At 36.3% G+C, this 19,792-nt stretch overlaps 2 protein-coding genes across 4 annotated transcripts; one reads left to right on the top strand and one right to left on the bottom strand.

Moving 5' to 3' along the window:
- Window positions 1-7: 7 nt before the first annotated feature.
- LOC105313208 (zinc finger ZZ-type and EF-hand domain-containing protein 1-like) lies at window positions 8-17,183 on the top strand. Of its 3 annotated transcripts, none has more exons than XM_019997454.1 (74): window positions 8-90; window positions 162-327; window positions 370-397; window positions 519-588; window positions 812-890; window positions 1,018-1,089; window positions 1,248-1,307; window positions 1,430-1,493; window positions 1,588-1,658; window positions 1,713-1,963; window positions 2,008-2,073; window positions 2,299-2,445; window positions 2,718-2,849; window positions 2,902-3,033; window positions 3,157-3,270; window positions 3,318-3,433; window positions 3,494-3,574; window positions 3,631-3,729; window positions 3,786-3,883; window positions 3,988-4,181; window positions 4,394-4,439; window positions 4,560-4,682; window positions 4,767-4,922; window positions 5,168-5,238; window positions 5,285-5,738; window positions 5,874-5,942; window positions 6,007-6,184; window positions 6,241-6,308; window positions 6,363-6,419; window positions 6,488-6,709; window positions 6,793-6,860; window positions 6,917-6,998; window positions 7,049-7,129; window positions 7,180-7,294; window positions 7,390-7,532; window positions 7,592-7,677; window positions 7,808-7,929; window positions 8,040-8,119; window positions 8,170-8,484; window positions 8,543-8,749; window positions 8,799-8,854; window positions 8,906-9,037; window positions 9,088-9,224; window positions 9,349-9,536; window positions 9,584-9,749; window positions 9,799-9,856; window positions 9,909-10,010; window positions 10,074-10,159; window positions 10,282-10,434; window positions 10,552-10,656; window positions 10,728-10,925; window positions 10,978-11,276; window positions 11,349-11,431; window positions 11,476-11,554; window positions 11,630-11,754; window positions 11,837-12,008; window positions 12,058-12,189; window positions 12,246-12,357; window positions 12,480-12,667; window positions 12,828-12,905; window positions 13,002-13,223; window positions 13,286-13,386; window positions 14,041-14,103; window positions 14,263-14,449; window positions 14,584-14,691; window positions 14,849-15,025; window positions 15,280-15,423; window positions 15,522-15,574; window positions 15,642-15,863; window positions 15,960-16,252; window positions 16,364-16,521; window positions 16,573-16,650; window positions 16,735-16,784; window positions 16,924-17,183. In XM_019997454.1, exons 2-74 carry the CDS (start codon window positions 262-264, stop codon window positions 17,033-17,035), a joined length of 9,300 nt encoding a protein of 3,099 aa, XP_019853013.1. In that variant the 5' UTR covers window positions 8-90; window positions 162-261; the 3' UTR covers window positions 17,036-17,183. The 3 variants fall into 3 exon arrangements, with proteins under 3 accessions (XP_019853013.1, XP_019853022.1, XP_019853018.1); XM_019997463.1 differs by having other exon boundaries at window positions 376-397; XM_019997459.1 differs by having other exon boundaries at window positions 17-90; window positions 165-327.
- Window positions 17,184-17,267: 84 nt separating this feature from the next.
- Window positions 17,268-19,757, bottom strand: LOC100635848 (transmembrane protein 104-like). The gene is made up of 10 exons (XM_003382819.2): window positions 19,575-19,757; window positions 19,400-19,521; window positions 19,132-19,204; window positions 18,997-19,087; window positions 18,897-18,952; window positions 18,805-18,835; window positions 18,656-18,755; window positions 18,461-18,605; window positions 18,322-18,415; window positions 17,268-18,272 (listed from the first exon to the last, which is right to left on the bottom strand). The coding sequence occupies exons 1-10, from the start codon at window positions 19,593-19,595 to the stop codon at window positions 17,491-17,493; spliced, it is 1,515 nt and encodes a 504-aa protein (XP_003382867.1). The 5' UTR covers window positions 19,596-19,757; the 3' UTR covers window positions 17,268-17,490.
- Between the last annotated feature and the right edge of the window lie 35 nt (window positions 19,758-19,792).

Here is a 19,792-nt window from a genome sequence, read left to right on the forward strand (position 1 = left end):
GTAGGCTCAAGGGCGGGGTGTTGATCACGTGACCTAACTTAAACCCAACCAAGTCTCCATATACCCACCAGCAAGAACTCATACCACAGAGTGAGCTCAAATTGTACATTCTCCTTCAGATCTAGACTCCTCCTTCTCTCCTCTCTCTCCATTCCTTCCAGTAGAGCAATAGGTTTGAGCTGCAGGAAGAGGTTATCCACTTAGACTGTTGGAACTGGTCCTTATTGCAAGACTACCCTGAGAGAGGGGAGAGGCTCAGCTATGGGTAATCTTCCCTCTCATGTGGCAGGAGACGATGATCTTGTCGATTTTGAACTAGAGAAAGCTGTAAGTCTCAATCAATGTCCCTTGACGCCATTTTTACTCTAGACACAGAAGTCTGAAGACCAAGATAGAGGTATGAGGCTTGGATGGGTATCATCAATGCAGTGTTGTAGATTAATAGATTTCGTCTCATTATATTTGACCATACCCATTGGGTGTTGCATATTTCATTTTATTATTTTCGTTATATATAGAGGAGAATTTATTTGATTTCAGTATTCTCACCAACATAGAGGCGCTACATAAAGCAATAGCTTCGTTAAAGTGAGTCATTTATTATTATTATTATTATTATTATTATTATTGTTTTCCTCAACTGAGAAATCAGTTATTACTATCAATACACTTCTTATTAATAATTATTATTATTGGCTGGCCTTTTTTTACACCTTATAATGAGAAAGAAATGAGACTAATGAGTATAATCTTAGTCTATAATTTTAATCCCCTCCCCTCCTCTCTCCCTTCTTTCTCCTCTTATTCCCAGAGAGCTACCAACATCAGAGATACAAAGAAAGAAGAGTGACATAAGACAATGGCTGAAAGGGCTCAGTGACAGAGGAGAGGTAACAAAGAGAAATTTGTACTATGTAGAGTTGTTATGAATGTACATGTATACATGTACTTTTATCAATATGCTTCTTGTTATGATTAGCATTAAAAGCCTGTGTGTATTTTTATGCTTTTGTTTAGAAAACTATAGGTATTGCACAGTTTGTTGACTTCTTGACAAGTAAAAGCATCAGCAGAGAAGAAGCTGTAGAGGTTAGGGACCGTTTCACTATTAAATGATATGCTGTTATTGTTTTATCATCATCATCATCATTATTTTTACATTGTTATCATTACCATCTTCAACATTATTATAATTCCCCTTGTTTTATTTCTTCTCTCTCTCTCTCTCTCTCTCTCTTATATTTAAGTTTTTTAATGAGCTTGATCCGGATGGCGATGGAAATATCGAAGTTACATTTGTACTACAGGTAAATTTATTTAATTAAAAAGGACATACTTTAAATATTTATTGGTATGTAATATACAATTAAAATGTACATGATACAAGCATGTGCATGCTGTCTATTATTATTATTGTTTTCTTGAGTAGATGCTAAAAGATAAGAAGGATCAAGATTTGAAAGGCGCCTTGGTACCATGCAACATGCTTCCAGGTAACCAAATAGCCATTATTATTATTATTATTATTATTATTATTATTATTACATTGATTGTTTGTATGTTTATTATTAATTCACAATATTCTAGGCTATGTTGATATTTATTTGACTGAGAAGTCAAGCGTTTATCCAACTAACCTGGGACTTGAAATAACTAAAGTAACCCTCTCTCTTTCTCATACTTCATTTTGCTGCTTTCTCTCCCTTCCTTAGTTCCTCCGAAGGCATAGAGTTGATTCCTCTCATTTATCATCGTCAGTTGCTCTCAGTCAGATGAGCAATATCCTAGAGTCAAGAGAGAGGCTAGCTAACGGCCGATTCTTTTCCTTCAAAGAGAAGAGAGAGGACAAAATCTCTCTTGAAGATCAAGAGAATGGAGAGGAGGAAGAGGGTCACAGTAAAGTCCTTGTTTCTAAGTGTTACAGCAGTATTGCTGTCTCCTCTAATGAGAGAACAGCGTCAAAGTGAGTGAGTATGTTTGGGTGTAGTTATATCAAGTGTTGCATAGTTTGACTGATAATTCTATGGAGACGTATTGGCAATCGAATGGATCACCACGTACACACTGGATTAGGTAATATATCTTTATCTGCAAAATAATAGTTATACACAATATAGTACATGTACTCTTAAGTTTTAAATATGTAGGTTTTGAACATAATGTAGAAAATTTTAGCTGGTTTTCAATCACAATTTTTTTGACCTAGTGAACGTTCAAAAAACTTATGATTGACAGTTACATAATCAATGTTCTTATAATTATTTTCTCTTTTCCTCTCTCTCTCTCTCACTCTTTTAGAGTTCAAATGTTGTCTGGGATTAGATTAAAGAATTTCTCAGTTGGTCTCTCAACCTCTGATGACAGTTACATGCCAAAGACAATAGCCGTATCTGTTGGTAACTCACCCTCTAACCTTAAAGAAATCAAGCAATACAGCATACCAAGGTACCCTCTATTAATAATAATACTGTACATGTACATGTGTTAAATGTACATGTACATACTCGTGTGTACATGTGGATTGTATGATATTTAATGTATGGTCATGGTATGGTACGTGTGATAGTGTGTGGTTTTTTGTTTCGCTTTCTATTTTTGTTTTTTTCTCATCTTAAATACTGCATGTACATGCATACATGTACATGCAGTATTTAATTGTATTATTATTATTATTATTATTATTATTATTATTATTATTATTATTATTATTATTACAGAGAGTTTACTGGTAAATTCACTCTCCTCGGCTCATTATGCTCTGAGTATCGGTACATACAACTCAATATTCGTGGTTGCCATAGTGACGGCTGCGACACTCGCGTAAGACAGATTTACGTCCAGGGGTACAGGTGAGTGGGCGGAGCATTTTTTGTTGCCATAGCAACGTGCTTGTTGCCATAGATACAAGAGGGAGAACCTCCCAACGGTGATGGACGGTTTGGTGATATTCTATTTAAACCTGATCTCCTCAGTAGTAACTACAGCTATACCACTGACCCCTTCGCTTAGGGACACCATACTGGGCCACTCAAAGTAAGAGAGAGAGAGAGAGGGAGGGAGAGAAGGAGGAATTAGAGAGGGAGAGGGAAGTTAAAAGTGTACATGTACATGTATGTAAGATTCGTCATTTTTATTCTCTATTTTTTCTTTTTTTAGGAATTGTTTCAGATACCTTCCTCCTCTTTCTCTCTCGCGAACATCCACACAAAAACCTGAGTTTCTATCAACCACTTTAACTAACGAGATGGACAAATTTATAAAGACACTCTGGTAAGACATATATTTATTTATTCATTTTATTTATTTATTATTTCTAGTCTGCCTGGAGATAATTTTGTCTCTGTTGACACAGAGTCTCTGGCCATATTGATAGAGTTTTCGATCATCACTGGTAATTTTAACAATATACTGGACTCACTTCAAATACTGATGGGTATGACCCTACTCGTTAATAAATAATTAAAGGTTTCTGTTTTTTTTTGAATATATGCAGATAATGTGGCCCTTGATTTGGAGCTCTGCCCTTTGATGATGAAACTAGAATCTTTGGAAATTTCAAAGTTTAAGAGACATGGTATATTTTTGAATTTCATCTTTATTAATCTCTTTAATTTCCTTTGTCTCTCTCAGCCTCGCTGTTAAGATTTGATGTTGTTAAATGTGATGCTGATACAGTTGAGGGTCATCAAGTTAATAACATGTTCACTAATGAGATGGCAGGAACTGGAGGTATGCATACACTTCATCCCTTTTATTACCTCCTCTTCTTTGTACTGTACGTCTAGTTCCATTTAAGACTGTGAAAGGTAAAAATGTTGTCAATATTATTGTCAAAGGTAAAAAGTCAGTCAGTTGGCTTCAAGTTGTTAAGATACACATGAAAGTAAGTGTAAATGTAACATTTACCCTCTTTAAACTTTGATCTATTCTAACACCTTCTGTCATGTTTTTATGTACATGTACATGTATCTACACTGTATTTTGTAGGTGACTAGTGGTGATACAGGGGCAAGGGCTGGCCTCCTATTCCTCCTTGATGTTGAAGACCCCAAGGACCCAACGGTATTAGAAAAATATGTACAATACGACACATTCACTGTTGATGATTGGAATAAAATGTCTGAGGCTGATAGAATGTCTGGGAAAGGGCCCGTGGCTTACTTTGCACCAGAGAAGGAATGGTAAGGAGTACAATCTTCCACACATTTACAAACGAGCTGATTTTTGAAGAAAAAGTAAAGGCTATAGCCCATGGTTTTTTCCAAAAATGGCTTTAAAATTACCCCCAATTTTTATTACATTTTTTGATACACATTGATGCCCTTATGCTATGTAGAAACTTTCCACATGTTTATGTACATGCATGTACATGTACATCTTTTACTTTATTCAGGAAAGAGTCTGAAGTGACCATTGAGGGGACATTGCCACCAGCAAAGGTATCATGATGATTGTTAAGATTACTTTTCTGGTGTATATACATGTACATGTTCTTATGTTAATTGTTTAGAAAATTTTGAGGGTTTTAATTTTTTTAATTTTATTTATCATATATCTAGTATTTACTGCTCAAGTTTCTGTCTCAAGAGTCAAGTGATCAGATTGCTGTTCAGTGCATTAAGATCAAAGGATATGAAATATCAGAGCAACTGTACAAGAGCAATGAACTACTAAGGAACATGGTCAATATAAATGAATAAACACACACAGTCATACTCTCTTTCCTCTCTCTTTCCCTCTCCCTCTCTCTCTCCTATGATATATAGGTACTCAAATTGGATATACCAACAGACCCTATGCTGCCATTTCAAGGCAGTAAGGTCTTGCTAAGGATATTGATATTCCTATGTCACATGTTACATGATCTTGGCATCATACACACCAGTAGGACTAATGCTTACTTAGACCCCGAGACATTCGAGGTACAGTACTATAAAGCATAAACTGATTGACTAAGAGTTTTATGTAGTGGTAATTTAAGAGGAATAACTTGAGCAGTTTGATAACCATTTAATAAAATAAAATTTACTGTTTCGAGCCATTTTATGCATCCAGTTGACCACAAATTTTCTAAAGTTATAAATCTGACTTCTCCAAAATTATCCATTATAAAATACAACTCATGTATACATCTATGTAATTGTATTTTTTATTTTATTATTTCTAGGAAAGTCACGTTTCAACTGAGAGCCTCTCCCTAGAGAAGATATGGAGTCTCTACGTTCCTCTTAGTTTGAGGTAAGGGGTTTGGTCATTGGGCGTGGTCTTTAACCCTCTCATTTAGTGGAGACGGTCTCATGGAGCAATGTACTCTAGCGACACTGTTACTGATCAGACGAGCCATCCCTTTCCTCAAAGCCACACCCACTAATAAACTAACTAGAGGAAACAGCAACGGAACTAATAATAATGAGACAAATAAGGAAGGGGGCGGGGTTAATAACGAAGACACGCCCTCCTCAATACCCTCAGCAGTATTATCTCATCTTTGCTCATTAATGGATAATCCTGATACTGATCCATTCGTACGGACATTAGCACAGGATATTATTAAAGCGGGCGTGGTTGTGTTTTTCCCTGGCTCAAGAGCAAGACGGGGGTACCTCCTTGAGATGGTAAAGCTTGTCCTCACTGGGGAACAGCCTGCCTCGTGGTGGCTCAAGTTTGAAGCTTTGTGTGGCTACTTCAGTAAAACCAATACAAACTCATTACTTGAACTAACCTATGATTCTGCTAAGGTAATGGAAGGAGAGTTTACACTGTGGATCATCACACTCTTTAGTTGTTTGTTTGTTGTTGTTGATTGTTTTTTGTTTTTTGTTGATTGTTTCTTGTTTGTTGTTGTTTTTGTTGTTGATTGTTGTTGTTTATAGGTAGCTGAGACTGACCCTGTTGCAGTAATGGAGATACTAAAAACAATAATCACAGTTGCAGCCACAGAAGTAAATGATATTATTATTATCATTATTATTATTATTATTATTATTATTATTATTATTACCACAGGCTGCTAATGATTTGAGTGAAGGAGCTAGGAGTCATCCTGATGACCTGGTGAGGTTACTGTGTGCAATGCAGAGTAACCTCTTCTACTGGATACGCTACCAACTGACGCTCAGTAAAGAAATGGAGGAGCAGGATTGGAATAAGACAAAAGAAATCGTTCACAAACTATTAACTAATTGTTAGTTGGTGGACAAAAAGAGATTTATCTGTAGATTGCACTTCTTCCATTACTAGATGTTAGTGAGATATTTAGTAACTGTCACAGTTTGCTGAAGAAAGTTGAAACCCTCGAAAAGATAGAAGTAATTCACATCATGTGTACGTGCATGTACATGTACATGTATTTATACAATTAGGAGTCAGTTTTAGAAGCTTTGAGAAGATCACTAGTTGGACAGGCACTACCTGAAATGGTGAGTATTCTGTTCCTTTCCTCCTCCTCCTCTCTCTCTCTTTTGATAATTATTCTCTTGTCTCTCAGTTAACATTTCTCAGTACTCTCCTATCTGAGGACATTCCAGTCATTTCTTTGTTAAACACTCTAAGTCCTCTTATTGGATTGCTCAATTCGTTGTCACGGAAACTGCCCCACGTCTTCTTGAGTCTTGGATCAGAAGAGCTCCAGTGTTCGGAGGAGAGGGAGCTAGCAGTTTGGACGAGGGAGTCACGCCATAATTACGACAATAATTCTAGAATTAACGAGGTAATAATTACACCAAGTTATCAATGCTTAACATTATTATTGTTATTATTATTATTATTATTTTATTATTATACTTTTAATAGGAGTTTGTATGTCCAGGAGCTGAGAGATTTCTGATTGAGTTTGATAGTCGATGCTGTACAGAGAGACGGTAATTAGATGTATCTACACGTGATGTGATCTTTATGTCTTGATCTGCACATGTAGGTATGATTATCTCCAGTTTACTGATTCAACTGGTGAAAAGAAAACATTTGATGATACGTATGGATCTGACCACTGGCCCTCTGTAAGCCTCTACTGATTAATATACTGAGAGTTATTGTCTCTTTACTCTAGACCTATGAATTCAAGGGACCTAAGCTCAGCTTTTACTTTTATTCTGATGGGAGCAACAACTTCTGGGGATATCGCTTCACAGTTAAGAACTATAATAAATAAAATATTTATTTTTAAAAATCTATTTTCAGATAAAAGCATTCGGTAAAGGATTCCCTCCTCTTCACTGGCTCTTTGATCTACAAATCAACTTAACAAGAGCATTTGGACTTGCTATATCTAACGTCTTGGGGACCAAAAAGAGCAGTAAGTGGTGGGAGGGGTTAATTAGAGGTGGGAGGGGCTAATTAGTAGGCGTAACATGATTATTCCGATTCATGATGTTTCGTTAACATGTATAGGTATTACTCCTGTAAAAGGCAGTTCCAATAAAGAAGAGGAAAAGAAAGAGATGGAGGCCCTACTCCGCAGCAACTTTTGGAAGACCCTTTTAAGAGGAGGGTACCAAGTTGGGAAACTCACTCGGTCTCTCTCTGGAGCTCATGTACGTTGTAATAGCAAATGTTGTCACATGACTGTAGTGTGTGTTTGTGTTAATTTTAGGCTACAAGTCCGACTGACTCTGAAGTGTACTCTTATCTTTATGAAATGGCTGAAGAGGAAGAGACCGTCCATCCATTGATTGAAATGTAAGAGAAAGAGAGAGGAAGGGAGGGAGAGAGAGAGGGAGAAAGAAGGAACTTGTTTTCCTTGTCTCTATTATACAAAAAGACCTCTTATTTTACATATTTTTATTATTTTTTATTTATTTACTTTTAGCTGTAGAGCTAAAAAAGGTGGCCCGTTTTTTGGCGGTAATTTGGTTGATAGAGCCGTGTCAGCAGTTTTTGCATCGCTGATCTGGCACTCACAAGAACTGAGAGAAGAATTAACTGCCAATCGTAAGAACTACCTGTATAGCACCAACAACTACATTGTGTTCTCAAATAGCTTCCTTGCATCTGCACAATAAATAATCTATTATAATTATTCTCCTCTCTCTTTCTCCTAGTATCATCCTCCAGTTCACCGAAGGCTTCTCACGGTATTCTTGATGCTTTTGTAGCTGCTGAGAGTCTCCGCAGGGAGCTAGTAAGACTAAGGAATATCAAAGTGAAGCCATTATCTATTATTATCTTTAGGTTGAAGCTCGTCAGAAGCTTGTGGAAGCGAAGGAAAATGAGAAAGAAGCCAACAGTCATACAAGCATTGATGAGGACGAGCCGGTCAATGCCTGCAGGGATAAAGCATTTTATCTTCTTAAGTTTGCCGGCCTCTCTCGTGTCTCCTCCTCCTCCTCCACCTCATTAGTTTCCAGTGGAGGGAGCAGTAGTACACTGGCTGACGATCGTCCTGGTAGCCCGGTAATACGGCGGCCATCTTGGGGTCAGAAACACTCCTGGAGGTGGCAGAGAGTCTCCAGCGTGGTATCAACTGTCAGTCACATTAAACAACAGGTGGGTATGGCTATTATTATTATTATTATTATTATTATTATTATTATTATTTAATTAGGTATCTCGTGAGGGGCGGGGCTTATCACTAGCGGAGAAACATCCTTCGTTTGATACTGTCCTTAGTTTCGTTAGAAATTCTGTTCTCACAAAGGATAAGATTCATGAACTAATACAAAACAGATCAAAACTGGCCAAAGAACTTTCAGATGCTTACAACATTGCCGCAGAGTTTTTCAAAGTCATGGCTCAATCTGGAGCTATTGAGGTAAGTGGGTGTGGTTGTGGGCGTGTTCTAATATATTCCCCGCCAATAGATCCCACTCTTGGTGTTCCTTCAGAGTCTACTGATTTGTCAGAGGAAGTTCCCATTGTGAGATTTCAATTAAACACGTGGGTGGCATAATCCTCTGATTATTTTTAGGCATTATGGTTTGAGACTTGATGGGTGTGGCTTAGATCTTGAGACCCAGCTCCGTCGCTCGTTTCAAATATTCATCCACAGACTCCTTGATATTATTAATGCACACAAGAAAACCGTTAATCAGATGTCCACGTACGTCTACAGTATATGTATCTCATGTACATGTTTTTCTTCCTTCATAGTGATCCTCAAGATGGCGAAGGTGTTGAAATGGTAAAGTGTGTCTTCTCTCATCTCCTTGACATGTCGTGGCAAGACTATGATCACCTCTTACTGAGGGAGATTGAGCTACCCGAGTATTTATTTAACATAGTCATTAGTGAGTATTATGTACATTATTATTATTATTATTATTATTATTATTATTATTATTATTATTATTATTATTATTTAAACAAAAAGCACAATGTGAAATAGGATTCTCTCTCTCTTTCTTTCTCTAGATTCTTCTTCCTCCGAGGATAAGGTTATCTTGTGCTCATTTCTTCATGAGGAGGACATGATGGCTAGATACAATCATCACATGAAGCTACTGGAGCTTTGGAAGACACTGAAAGATGACAGCGACAAGAACGATGATGAGAAACTCTCGCATTTTAAAGAGACTGAACTAGCCAAAGAAAATCCAAAAGTAGACCAATACTAGTTATTATTCACTAGTTTTATTGGTATTTGCAGGAGACACTTCTCTTTCTTGCCATGCTGGCCGGGAGCCCAACTGTAGGTGGAGTAGGCACACCTCTTTGTGACGGATGTAAACTGGTCCTTGATAATGAGAACAAGATATGGTACAGGAACATGGAGATTGAGGAAAACCTTAATCTCTGTAAAGAATGTTTCTTTGGTAAGGAAGGAGAGAGAGAAAGAGAGAAAGATTTACTTTTTTCTTATAGATGGTACAGGGGAAAGACCCGATTCACATACTCACGAACAAGAGTTTCAACAATTCTGGTTAGGTTTCCTTTTATAATTTATAGTATGTTTTACTTCTTTTCATTCATAGCTCACTTACATGCACTGATTGTGGGCTCTCAATCATTAGTCACAGGTTTCTAAATAAAGCTAACAACAGCAACTACTGCATTGGATGCTTTAGAAAAATTGAGTCAGTTACCATCTAAAGATTTAACCCATAATGTATTATTATTATTATTATTATTATATTTAGGTCTACTGTTAAGGAATGGACGGTGTTCTTATTAGAGGAACATAAAGCTACAGAGAAAGCCAATAAATACTTCACCCATCATGATGGTGAGTGTTGATACATGTGTACTCTATTACTGTTAATTATTTGTTTAAAAGACATATACACGTACATGTACTTGTAATTGTGATATAATTTAATAACTTTACGTGAATTTTTCTTTCTCCAGTTAAAAGTTATAGGTATTACGATCGTTCTATTATTAATATATACGAAGCTTCGAGTGCTTCCTTTTACAATCAGCATCACTCCTGGACCCTATTCTCTTCTCTAGCTCTCTCTATGGCTCACAACCTTAGCTCTGAAGATAAAAACAAAACTAGTAAGAAAGAGAAAGAATTATAAAAATGAAGAATTCTCTTCTAGCCATTTTTGATGAAATATCCTGTACTGTATTATGTTCTTTGGCCTTTATTGTCATTCTCTCTTTATGTAATAGTTTCTGATCCTTCTTACCAGCGATACGCTTGCGAAATATTATTGACCTGCCTACAACTGGTGGCGACTGGATTAAAGTTCTCGCTAGCAGCATCACTGGATGAGCGTAAGGAAATATACATGTACACGTATATGTATAAGATTAAGGTGTACATGTACTTATTATTACTTTTATAGAGTTGGCAAAGAAAGAAGGAGAAGAATTGTCCAAGGAAGAGATAAAGCCTGATAAAGAGGAGGAGGAGGAGGATAAGAATGATGACAGTTTTAAATTGGGACCTGTTGATCCTCGTGTACAGACTGACGCACCTATGGACAACCCCACAAAGACCACACCTACAACCACGCCCACAGAAACCAAGGACACTGTGAAAGGTAAATGAATATTTAATGACTGTAATGTACTTGAGTGCTTCACCAATTGAAGAAGCTACATCCAAAGATGATTCTAAGGATACAGTAACTGATGATACTAAAGGAAAGACTGAGCCACCTGGAGCAACAGGGAATGAGCCAGGATCTAAAGTGGAAGAAAAGAAAGAAGAGGAGGGAAAGAAAGAAGAGGAGGGAAAGAAAGAAGAGGAGGGGAAGAAGGAAGATGAGCCATTGGAACCATCTGAAGGTTATCTTGGATGCCCACTGACTGGAGTTCAGAGATCCTTTGGTAAACTATTCACCAACAAATGCCTGGGACTATTAGCCAGTGTATTACCTAAAGAACTAACTGTAAGTAGTATATTATTAGTATATTATCAGTGTATTATTAGTATATTATTTGTATATCATGTTACTATATAGTTACAGTCATGGATTAGTATGAATGGAAATGTTGAGAGAGTATTAGCAGACACTGTCCTACCAGTACTGCTCCAATTAGCTGGGTAAGAGAGAGATGTTACATATTATTTTTATATCTTTTAAAAAGCTCTAAAGCAATTGGTGAAGCTCGTCAGTTACAATCAATATTAGTCGCTACACAATACATGGCACGAGTCAGCACTGAGGTAATAATACAATGAGTTTGATGTGAATCATTTATATTTGCATGTGGTTTTATTGGTTCATGATTATTGTTTTAGGTTGCTGATCGTGCAATTGAAGTGTTACAGGGTGTGGCTTCAGACCCGGACTCTGAGAGGGTGAAAACCCACGGACAGAAAACAACACAGTTCTTGTTTCAATTGGGAGCAGATCACCTTCAAAAGTAAGTCACTCATTTTGCCGTCTTTAATCCTTATATACTGCTCTTAACTCTCTCTTTGTTCTCTCTCTCTCTCTCTCTCTAGTTCCAATATCTCGGGTGCTGCTACTGTAGCCGAGTGTCTTCTCTTACTCTCTAAGAGTAACGAATGGAAGGCGACAGTTGCCATGACAATAGGTGGTGTGCTTGATGTTCCCCCAGACTCCATTAATCTTCCTGGAATATTTGGACTCTTGGTCATTGCTGGGTTCCCAAAGGTGAGAGGTTTCCGCTAAAGTGTTTAAACTAAACTGTGTCTCATTCCAGCTCTTGAGAGAAGGCAGTATGGTAAAGTGGTCAAAGCATGACGAGGAGTTGAGGGGCGTGGTTGTTGCCCCTCCCACTTTTGAAGACAAGAATATCAGTGTTGTTGAAATAAAGTCTCGAGAAACACTAACGGTAAGTCATTATTTTGATACTATAATATACATTCTTTCTTTCTCTCTCTCTCTCAGATCAAGCAAGGTGATTTTGAGGTAGAGGAGATGCTTAGTGGTTGTATAATGGACACTAAGCTACAGCAGCTCATCAGTCTATTATCTACTGTATTCTCACTCACTGATAAAAGTGAGACTCTATTTTTACTATAATAATTATAGAAATTTTTGTGGCTTGCCTGTTAATTTTTTTGTGCTGCAAATAATTTTTTGCACCACTTTCATGTAAAAATTTCTTAAATATTTTTGTAGCTTCAACACGTCAAGTTGAGAATTGTTGGATATTATCGCTTGTTCTTAAGTCTCTGAGTGTCCTCCTGAAGTCAAATAATTCTGAGATAGTGAAGACAGTCCTGAAGGCCAGTATATTGCCAGACATTGTCAGACTAGCTTGTAAACCAACACAGCTGAACAGTCACTGGAATCTCAGCGATTTGGAGGTTAGGAGAGAGAGAGAAAGAGAGAGAGAGAGAAGTATGTTGTTTGTTTTTTAACTTGTAATGAGCTGAAACTTAAATTTATTTTTTATTAAATGATATAATTTGACGTATGCATTGTACATTTTTCTTGAGTGTTAATATTATAATTAGTCATCATTAGGTGATTAGTATCTCCTGCTATAAGCCAGCTCCTCCTACTCCTCCTCCCACTGTAGAAGACGAAAAACCACCCACTGAGGTTTGATATACTGTACATGCATTACAGCAAACTTACATGTACATGTACTGATGTATTTGTATATCACAGTATATTTATACATGCTCTTGTCTATAGCCTGTAGAGGATGTTGATGGTTCTGTAGCGAAGAAAGATGATGAGTCACAAAAAGGAGAAGAGAAAGAAGATAAGAAACAAGACGAGAGCAAGCCATTGTCTTTAGAACCGCCCGAAGAAAAGGAGAGCTCTTCACCTGCTCCTCCTCCTAAGAGTCAGAAAGAACTCGAGGAAGAATCGGCTCTAAGAGGTCTCAGCTCTGAAGTACAGAGCACGCTAAAGGTAGGACTGAAGAATGATTGGTATTCATGTTAGTATTTATTGTTTTATTTCTTTGATTGCAGATAATGAAGGAAGCATTTCAGTGCACTTTTGCTGTCGTGAGAGCAATGTATGAAATTGCTGGAGAGGACATGGACAAGTTCATTATGAGCTCAGAGAGATTGTAAGCCTGAACTCACCCACCCCCGTGGTTTTTTCAAAAAAATGGCTCCAAAATCACCCCAATTTTTTATTACATTTTCTGATACATATTGATGTCCTTATGCTGTGTAGCAAGTTTGAGCTGATTCCGACTTCAATTTTTCAAGTTACGGCCATTTTAAGAAAACGCCAAAATTCTGAAAAATACCCAAGGCTATAGTCCATGGTTTTTTCAAAAAAATGGCTCCAAAATCACCCCAATTTTTTATTACATTTTCTGATACATATTGATGTCCTTATGCTATGTAGCAAGTTTGAGCTGATTCCGACTTCAATTTTTCAAGTTACGGCCATTTTAAGAAAACGCCAAAATTCTGAAAAATACCCAAGGCTATAGCCCATGGTTTTTTCCAAAAAATGGCTCAAAAATCACTCCCAATTTTTATTACATTTTCTCATACATATTGATGTTCTTATGCTGTGTAGCAAGTTTGAGCTGATTCCGACTTAAAATTTTCAAGTTATGACCATTTTAAGAAAACGCCAAAATTCTAAAAAAATACCCAAGGCTATAGCCCATGGTTTTTTAAGTGGCTAAAAAATTACGCCAAATTTTAATTTTATTTTTTAATATGTACGTGTACTGTATGTCTAATAAAATCTCTTTCCTCATTAGCTATGATACTGATTCAGATTGTCTTAAAGTACCAGATGAAATAAAAGAAGAAGCAAAGAAATGGTAATATACATACACATTATGCAGTCTTATTATTATTATTATTATTATTATTATTATTATTATTATTATTATTATTATTATTATTATTATTATTATTATTATTATTATTATTATTATTATTATCATTATTATTATTATTATTATTATTATTATTATTAGGGGAATATATCAGAAGAGTCTATCAATAAAGGAGACTATACAGGAATACCAGGACAGTCAGGAGGACATGGGAGTGACTGGTTTCCTCTCCGTCGATGTTGACCTTAAAAATATCACAGCAACACGTGAGGACGAAGATGAGCTAAAGAAGAGCATGATACTCATACCAAAGGATAAAGACAAAAAAGTGAATGGAAATTTATACATTTTATGCATCAGTAAAAAAATTGAAAAAATGGCTGCCGTTTTGAATGTATTAAAGCCAAATTTATTACTCAATATCATAACTTATGCTCATTTTCTTCTAATTGTGTCTGATAGAAGTCTAAAGTTAGCAGACAAGAGAAGTCGCACGAGTTGCTCCAGGAACACCTCAAGAAACTAAAAGAAGAAGAGAGCACTACTCCTGATAGAGACTTCATGCTTAAAGTACTCCACAAAAACAAAATGAAGATTAACAACTACTTTAATATTGTTATACATAGTACATGTACATGTATATTATGCTAAATGTTATTAGCCTAGTATAAAATGCATGTAACTACTACTTCATGCTCTATATATCATTATTGTTTTATTCTGGTAGGTAAAGAAAGCTCTGATGGTATTACAGTCTCGCCAGGTTCTTGGTTCGTTGCTGTTGCAATGGCCTCGTGATGGCCCACGTATCAATGCACTACAACTAGGGAGCCTTGATACCACTAGATGGTTCTCACTACTTGACTTCTTATTGAAGGGACTACCAGAAGAAACACAAGATAAAGTAATGCATTATTAGTACAGTATAGTACTATTTGTGCTGTGCTTAAAGTTGTACTAAAGTTTGACTAAGCACCCTGTAGTTAATTTCATCAAAAAATGATTAGAAAAGAATTCTCAATTTTTATAATTTTTCCGATACATATACATGTTTTTATGTTGCAAAGAAAGTTTGAGCTCATTCCAATCAAATTTGGATTTTTTACAAATTTTTAAAAGTCGCTCTATTGTTACATGCATCATTATCATTATCATTAGGTGTTGTATAATGTTGTGAACTGCAGTGAGACTACAGAGCTGATATCACTAGCATTGACTGCTGTACAGTGTATGACTGATGTGGTTGTATCAAGTGAAGAGAAAGTGATACAATATTCAACAGAAAATGAAACAAAGGAAGAGGTATAGCACATGCTTTAAACGTATTGTGTACATAGTTTAAGTTGATTTTCTGTATATGTATACTGTATTTGTGTTCATTCAAATTGTTTCTCCTATAGGGCAAGGTAGTGGTGAGTAATGCTGCTTTCCTAAGACTCGAAATGGAAGTTTCGTATGTCACACACACACTCACACAGTCTGTAATCATTTTTATTTTTCTCTTTGTTATTATTTTGCAGTCGGTCGCTACACGGCTCAGTTACTCTGCATGCTAAAGACTCTTCGGAGTATAATTACTACGAGGAGCAAGACAAGAAGATAAAAGGAGACGAGAAAGAGAAGAAATTTGATCAGAAGATACCTGGGAACACCGTCCATTACAATGTCTGCCTTAGGAAGCAAGAGGAAGGCTCTCCCTGTCATTCTTTTACTATGAAAATCACTGGACTCCAATTGAGAAGGTTTACTCTGTTTCTTTTTTTTCCTATCACATTTACATATCTCTTTTTATACTCTCTCTCTCTCTTCTCTCATTTCATGACGTTTGTCCATCATAGATTTGATACAAGCTATGCTTTGCTTCGCATACTACTCAACAATACTTCCCCAGACTTGTCTCCCCCTCTCTCTCCTCCCTCTTCTCCTCTCTTCACGCTACCTCTCGTCAAACTCTGGCCCAAGCTAATAGCAGCAGCCTGTGAGCTGACAGGAGAGCAAAGGCTCAAAGTGGTCGGGCTTTTATTGCAGTTTCTGCATCTCAGCTCATCAGGTAGTGTCCCTGAGCATAGACTGGATCTAACACTCTTGAAGCCGTTGTGGTCACTGTATACATCAATCACTAAACAAGAAGGTGGGGAGTGGAAGAGTTGCTGAGAAAATAAAAAGACAGAGAGAGAGAGGGGGAGAGGCTAAGAAAGAGAGATGAATTTGCATTTATATTGTATTTGTTTTTTTTCTTCAGATAAACCTGAGAAAGCGGGCTCACTAAAGCCTGAGATTACAAGAGGACTGACAGAGCTCTTCCTGATTGTGGAGAACCTAGCACAGAAATGGGACATGGAGCAAGACCTTATGCTAGAGACAGTGTCAGAGGATAGCATATTGAAGTGGTTTGAAAAGGTATGCATTATGTAAAATAATAAGTTTAAATGTAATCTCTCTCTTTCCAAGGGTGTATCCAACATCGCTTACCTCAGTTTGGGCTTAGGATTGACAAATACGGTATCTGATGCTTTTGTAGAAGCTAAAGTGAGTGATGGACTTTGTGGACGTATTTGATCATTATTATTATTATCATCATTATTATCATTATCATTATTATTGTTATTTTAGAAAAATTATGTCCCTCCTCCTCCACCCGCTCCCCTACAGTCTGATCAAAGGTAATGCAGACAGTTTAAGATTAAACAAACATGAGGTCATAATATTAGTTTGTAATAGTACATATATTCTTGGTAATAGTAATTGTGATAGAAAGTTATGAGCTTGCTTGATGGACTCCACTACTTTTATTATTGGTAGGTCGGGTTCACCAGATACATCTGATGATGAAGATGAAGATGAAGATGAGGACTATTCTTCATCGAGCAGCAGTAGCAATAGTAGTAGTGACTCAAGCTTTGAGAGTGAATAAACAAATATTAGCTATTATTATTATTATTATTATATTTAACGGTGATTATATTGACACTCTATTGTGCAGTTATAGCCTATTGTTATTATTATTAACTATTATATTTAGCACTATAATTTTTGATTAAATCTTTATTTCAAATTTTAAACTATTATAAACTTAAAAAAAAGCCATCATACAATACTGATCTTACATAGCCACGAAGGCTAAAATTTTAAAAGTATTTGGCACATTGAAGTGTAAACAAAGTGTATTATATTTCGGGATAATAATTAATGTATTATATTTCAAGCTATAATTACAATCACTCAGACTCTATTACTATATACTGATAACTGAGTTCCCATGCAGTGAACACACTAAATATTGCTTTTTAGCATCTATCAAAAAAATGATAAAATATATCTACTTAATCTCTTGTGTGTAAGTAATTAAGTACTTAATAATTGTATTTTTTAAGTTGGATTCAGAGCCAGATTAATACTCATCATGACAACACTGATGACAGACCATCCAAGAACAACAACAACAAACACCATATTACTCAATGGAGCCTTGTACGGATTATCATAGGTACCCAGTGCTTTCTTTATCTTGTATCTTGCAGCTATAACAAAGGCAGCAGGCATGACGCACTGTATAAAAATACCAGGGAAGGCTCCGGTAATTGACCCAATTAGTTCGATATCCTGCGAAACGTACGAGATTATGAGTGGAGGAACAATAGCTAGGAGTGGAAATAAAAGACGATCCACAACGACTGGGATTTTGACGTCTTTCTTTGTAATCCCTTTTATGGTGAATAAGGTAGCAGCTTTTATGTTTTTCCTGAGTATTATTGCACCAACTGGGAATGCACTGCAAAGTGTTAGGATGGGCAGGAGAACTAGGACACTTCCTATAGCTAGTCTCCAGTCAAAAGAACCACTGGCCTCTGGCTTAAAGAAGGTAAGTATGTTAAGCACTTCTATTTCATCTCCAGGGAAAGCAAAAAGAGTGACATATATCATTGCTAGTTGGACAAACAACGCACCAACAAAGTCAATAAAAATGTTTCGGTATATTCCACGTTTCGAAGACATTGGTGCAACCAAACCGGGAATGTAGTCTTGTATTTTGTATGTGTAGATTATAGAGCCGTATAATACTGGTAGAGATTTGACATTAGCTAGTTTGGGCATGTAGACATGTCCTTCTACGAATCGAAGGATCGAAAGTGATATCATCAATGCAAAGCCTATGAATTAAAGGTATGAAATGAACATAGTTTAATTTCACTGACTCACTTAACAGTCTTGCAAGTACTGTCAAAACTTGCAAAAATTTTGAAGAGGATACGTTAAAAAAAACCAATGGGCCAACAATTAGTGTAAAAATTGCCTTTAGTAGATGTAAATAATGTAAAACAATTTATACCAATCTTACCACATAAACATAATAGAGGTTTGCTTTGGTAAAGTCCAGGAAACAGCCATCAAGTGCTTTATCGGTGAAGTTTAAAGTGTCATTAATATCAAACCAAGATTCATTATTGAGATCATCAATAATAAAATAATGATTATGTATTAAACTAATAATAAAATTATAATAATAACACATTGTTTTTATTACTCGTTTTACCATGTCATGTGAGAGAGGGAAGTGGCAATGAAAACATTAACGAATGCCAAATCACCGTATAAGGCAAGACAAATGAATATGTATTGTAATATGACTCCAGCTATAAACAACAGGACTTGCTAGTTAATAAAACTTGCATGGTAACTTACGGACTGGAAAAAACAACTTTGCAATCATGCTCTATAAACAAATTATGTAATAATAGTAATATTAAGAGATAGTAATCGTGATATCAGCTTACATATTCAAATTTCTTTGGAATTTCGTAGTCTTCTGCTTTACAAGTAATAGCAGGACCTATAGATGGCTTATTATCACTATTCCAGGTATTGATGAACTACTTGGCTTTTCTTTATTCTCATCGACAGAGCTTGTTGATGTCTCTGTTGTTTTGTTGTCAGAAACTACTTCTTTTAACTTTTTTATTTGCACCTGTCCTCAAAAGATCATTTTTGGGTAAAAGCAAGTTCTAGTACCTTCTCGTCCTGTATCTTTTGGTATGCACTAGTAGCAGCTGCAGCTTCAATTATGTAACAAGTTGTAGTGTAACTGCAATAAAGATAGATATAATCATATAGTGTAGTTCTTGCACTCTTGGGTGCATGTAGTGGTAACGGCATACAATATGCATTATGATGATTATGACTACTGCCTTATTAGGGTCTGTTCGCTAGATTTTAACACTCCAGATTGTAGCCAAATTCCGCCATTATCACACCCCTTAACCATTATCCCTTAACTTACCCCAAAAAGCACAATAAAGTGAGGAGGACAGTGCCAAGGGCAATCCCGGCGTCACTGAACATCTTTGGTAAAGCTAAGACTATAGCACCAAGAAGCAGATTGAATACATAAATAGAGCCGATCTGTGTGTGTAAAAATACTATATATATACCAGTCTAAATGCTTTCTGCCTCACTGTTTTTGAATAGGATGCCATTGCTTTAAGCGTCGAAGGAGTCTAGAACAAGAGATACGCGCTAAGTTGCTTTTATCACACCCGCTGTTTCCCATCTTGATCTAGAACAAAAGACCAGTTTAAGCATGGGTTAAGCAAGTCTTTCAGACTAGTTTCACTAATTCCAGCGAAGGAATCTTCACTTCATGTCGTCAAACAAGTTAAACTTGATTGTCAAA

This window comes from Amphimedon queenslandica, unplaced genomic scaffold (genome assembly GCF_000090795.2).
Source record: "Amphimedon queenslandica unplaced genomic scaffold, v1.1 AMPQUscaffold_13519, whole genome shotgun sequence".
NCBI classification, from domain to species: Eukaryota; Metazoa; Porifera; class Demospongiae; order Haplosclerida; family Niphatidae; genus Amphimedon; species Amphimedon queenslandica.

Excerpts from the sequence above, each read along its gene's own strand:
- LOC100635848 (XM_003382819.2), bottom strand. The coding sequence starts at position 19,595 with ATGGCATCCTATTCAAAAACA. Across the intron at positions 18,836-18,896 it reads TTCCAAAGAAATTTGAATAT|AGCATGATTGCAAAGTTGTT; the intron begins GTAAGCTGATAT and ends ATTTGTTTATAG. Across the intron at positions 18,606-18,655 it reads TCCCTCTCTCACATGACATG|TTTAATACATAATCATTATT; the intron begins GTAAAACGAGTA and ends TTTTATTATTAG.
- LOC105313208 (XM_019997454.1), top strand. The coding sequence starts at position 262 with ATGGGTAATCTTCCCTCTCATGTGGCAGGAGACGATGATCTTGTCGAT. Across the intron at positions 6,420-6,487 it reads GACAGGCACTACCTGAAATG|TTAACATTTCTCAGTACTCT; the intron begins GTGAGTATTCTG and ends CTTGTCTCTCAG. Across the intron at positions 11,432-11,475 it reads GTACTGCTCCAATTAGCTGG|CTCTAAAGCAATTGGTGAAG; the intron begins GTAAGAGAGAGA and ends TCTTTTAAAAAG.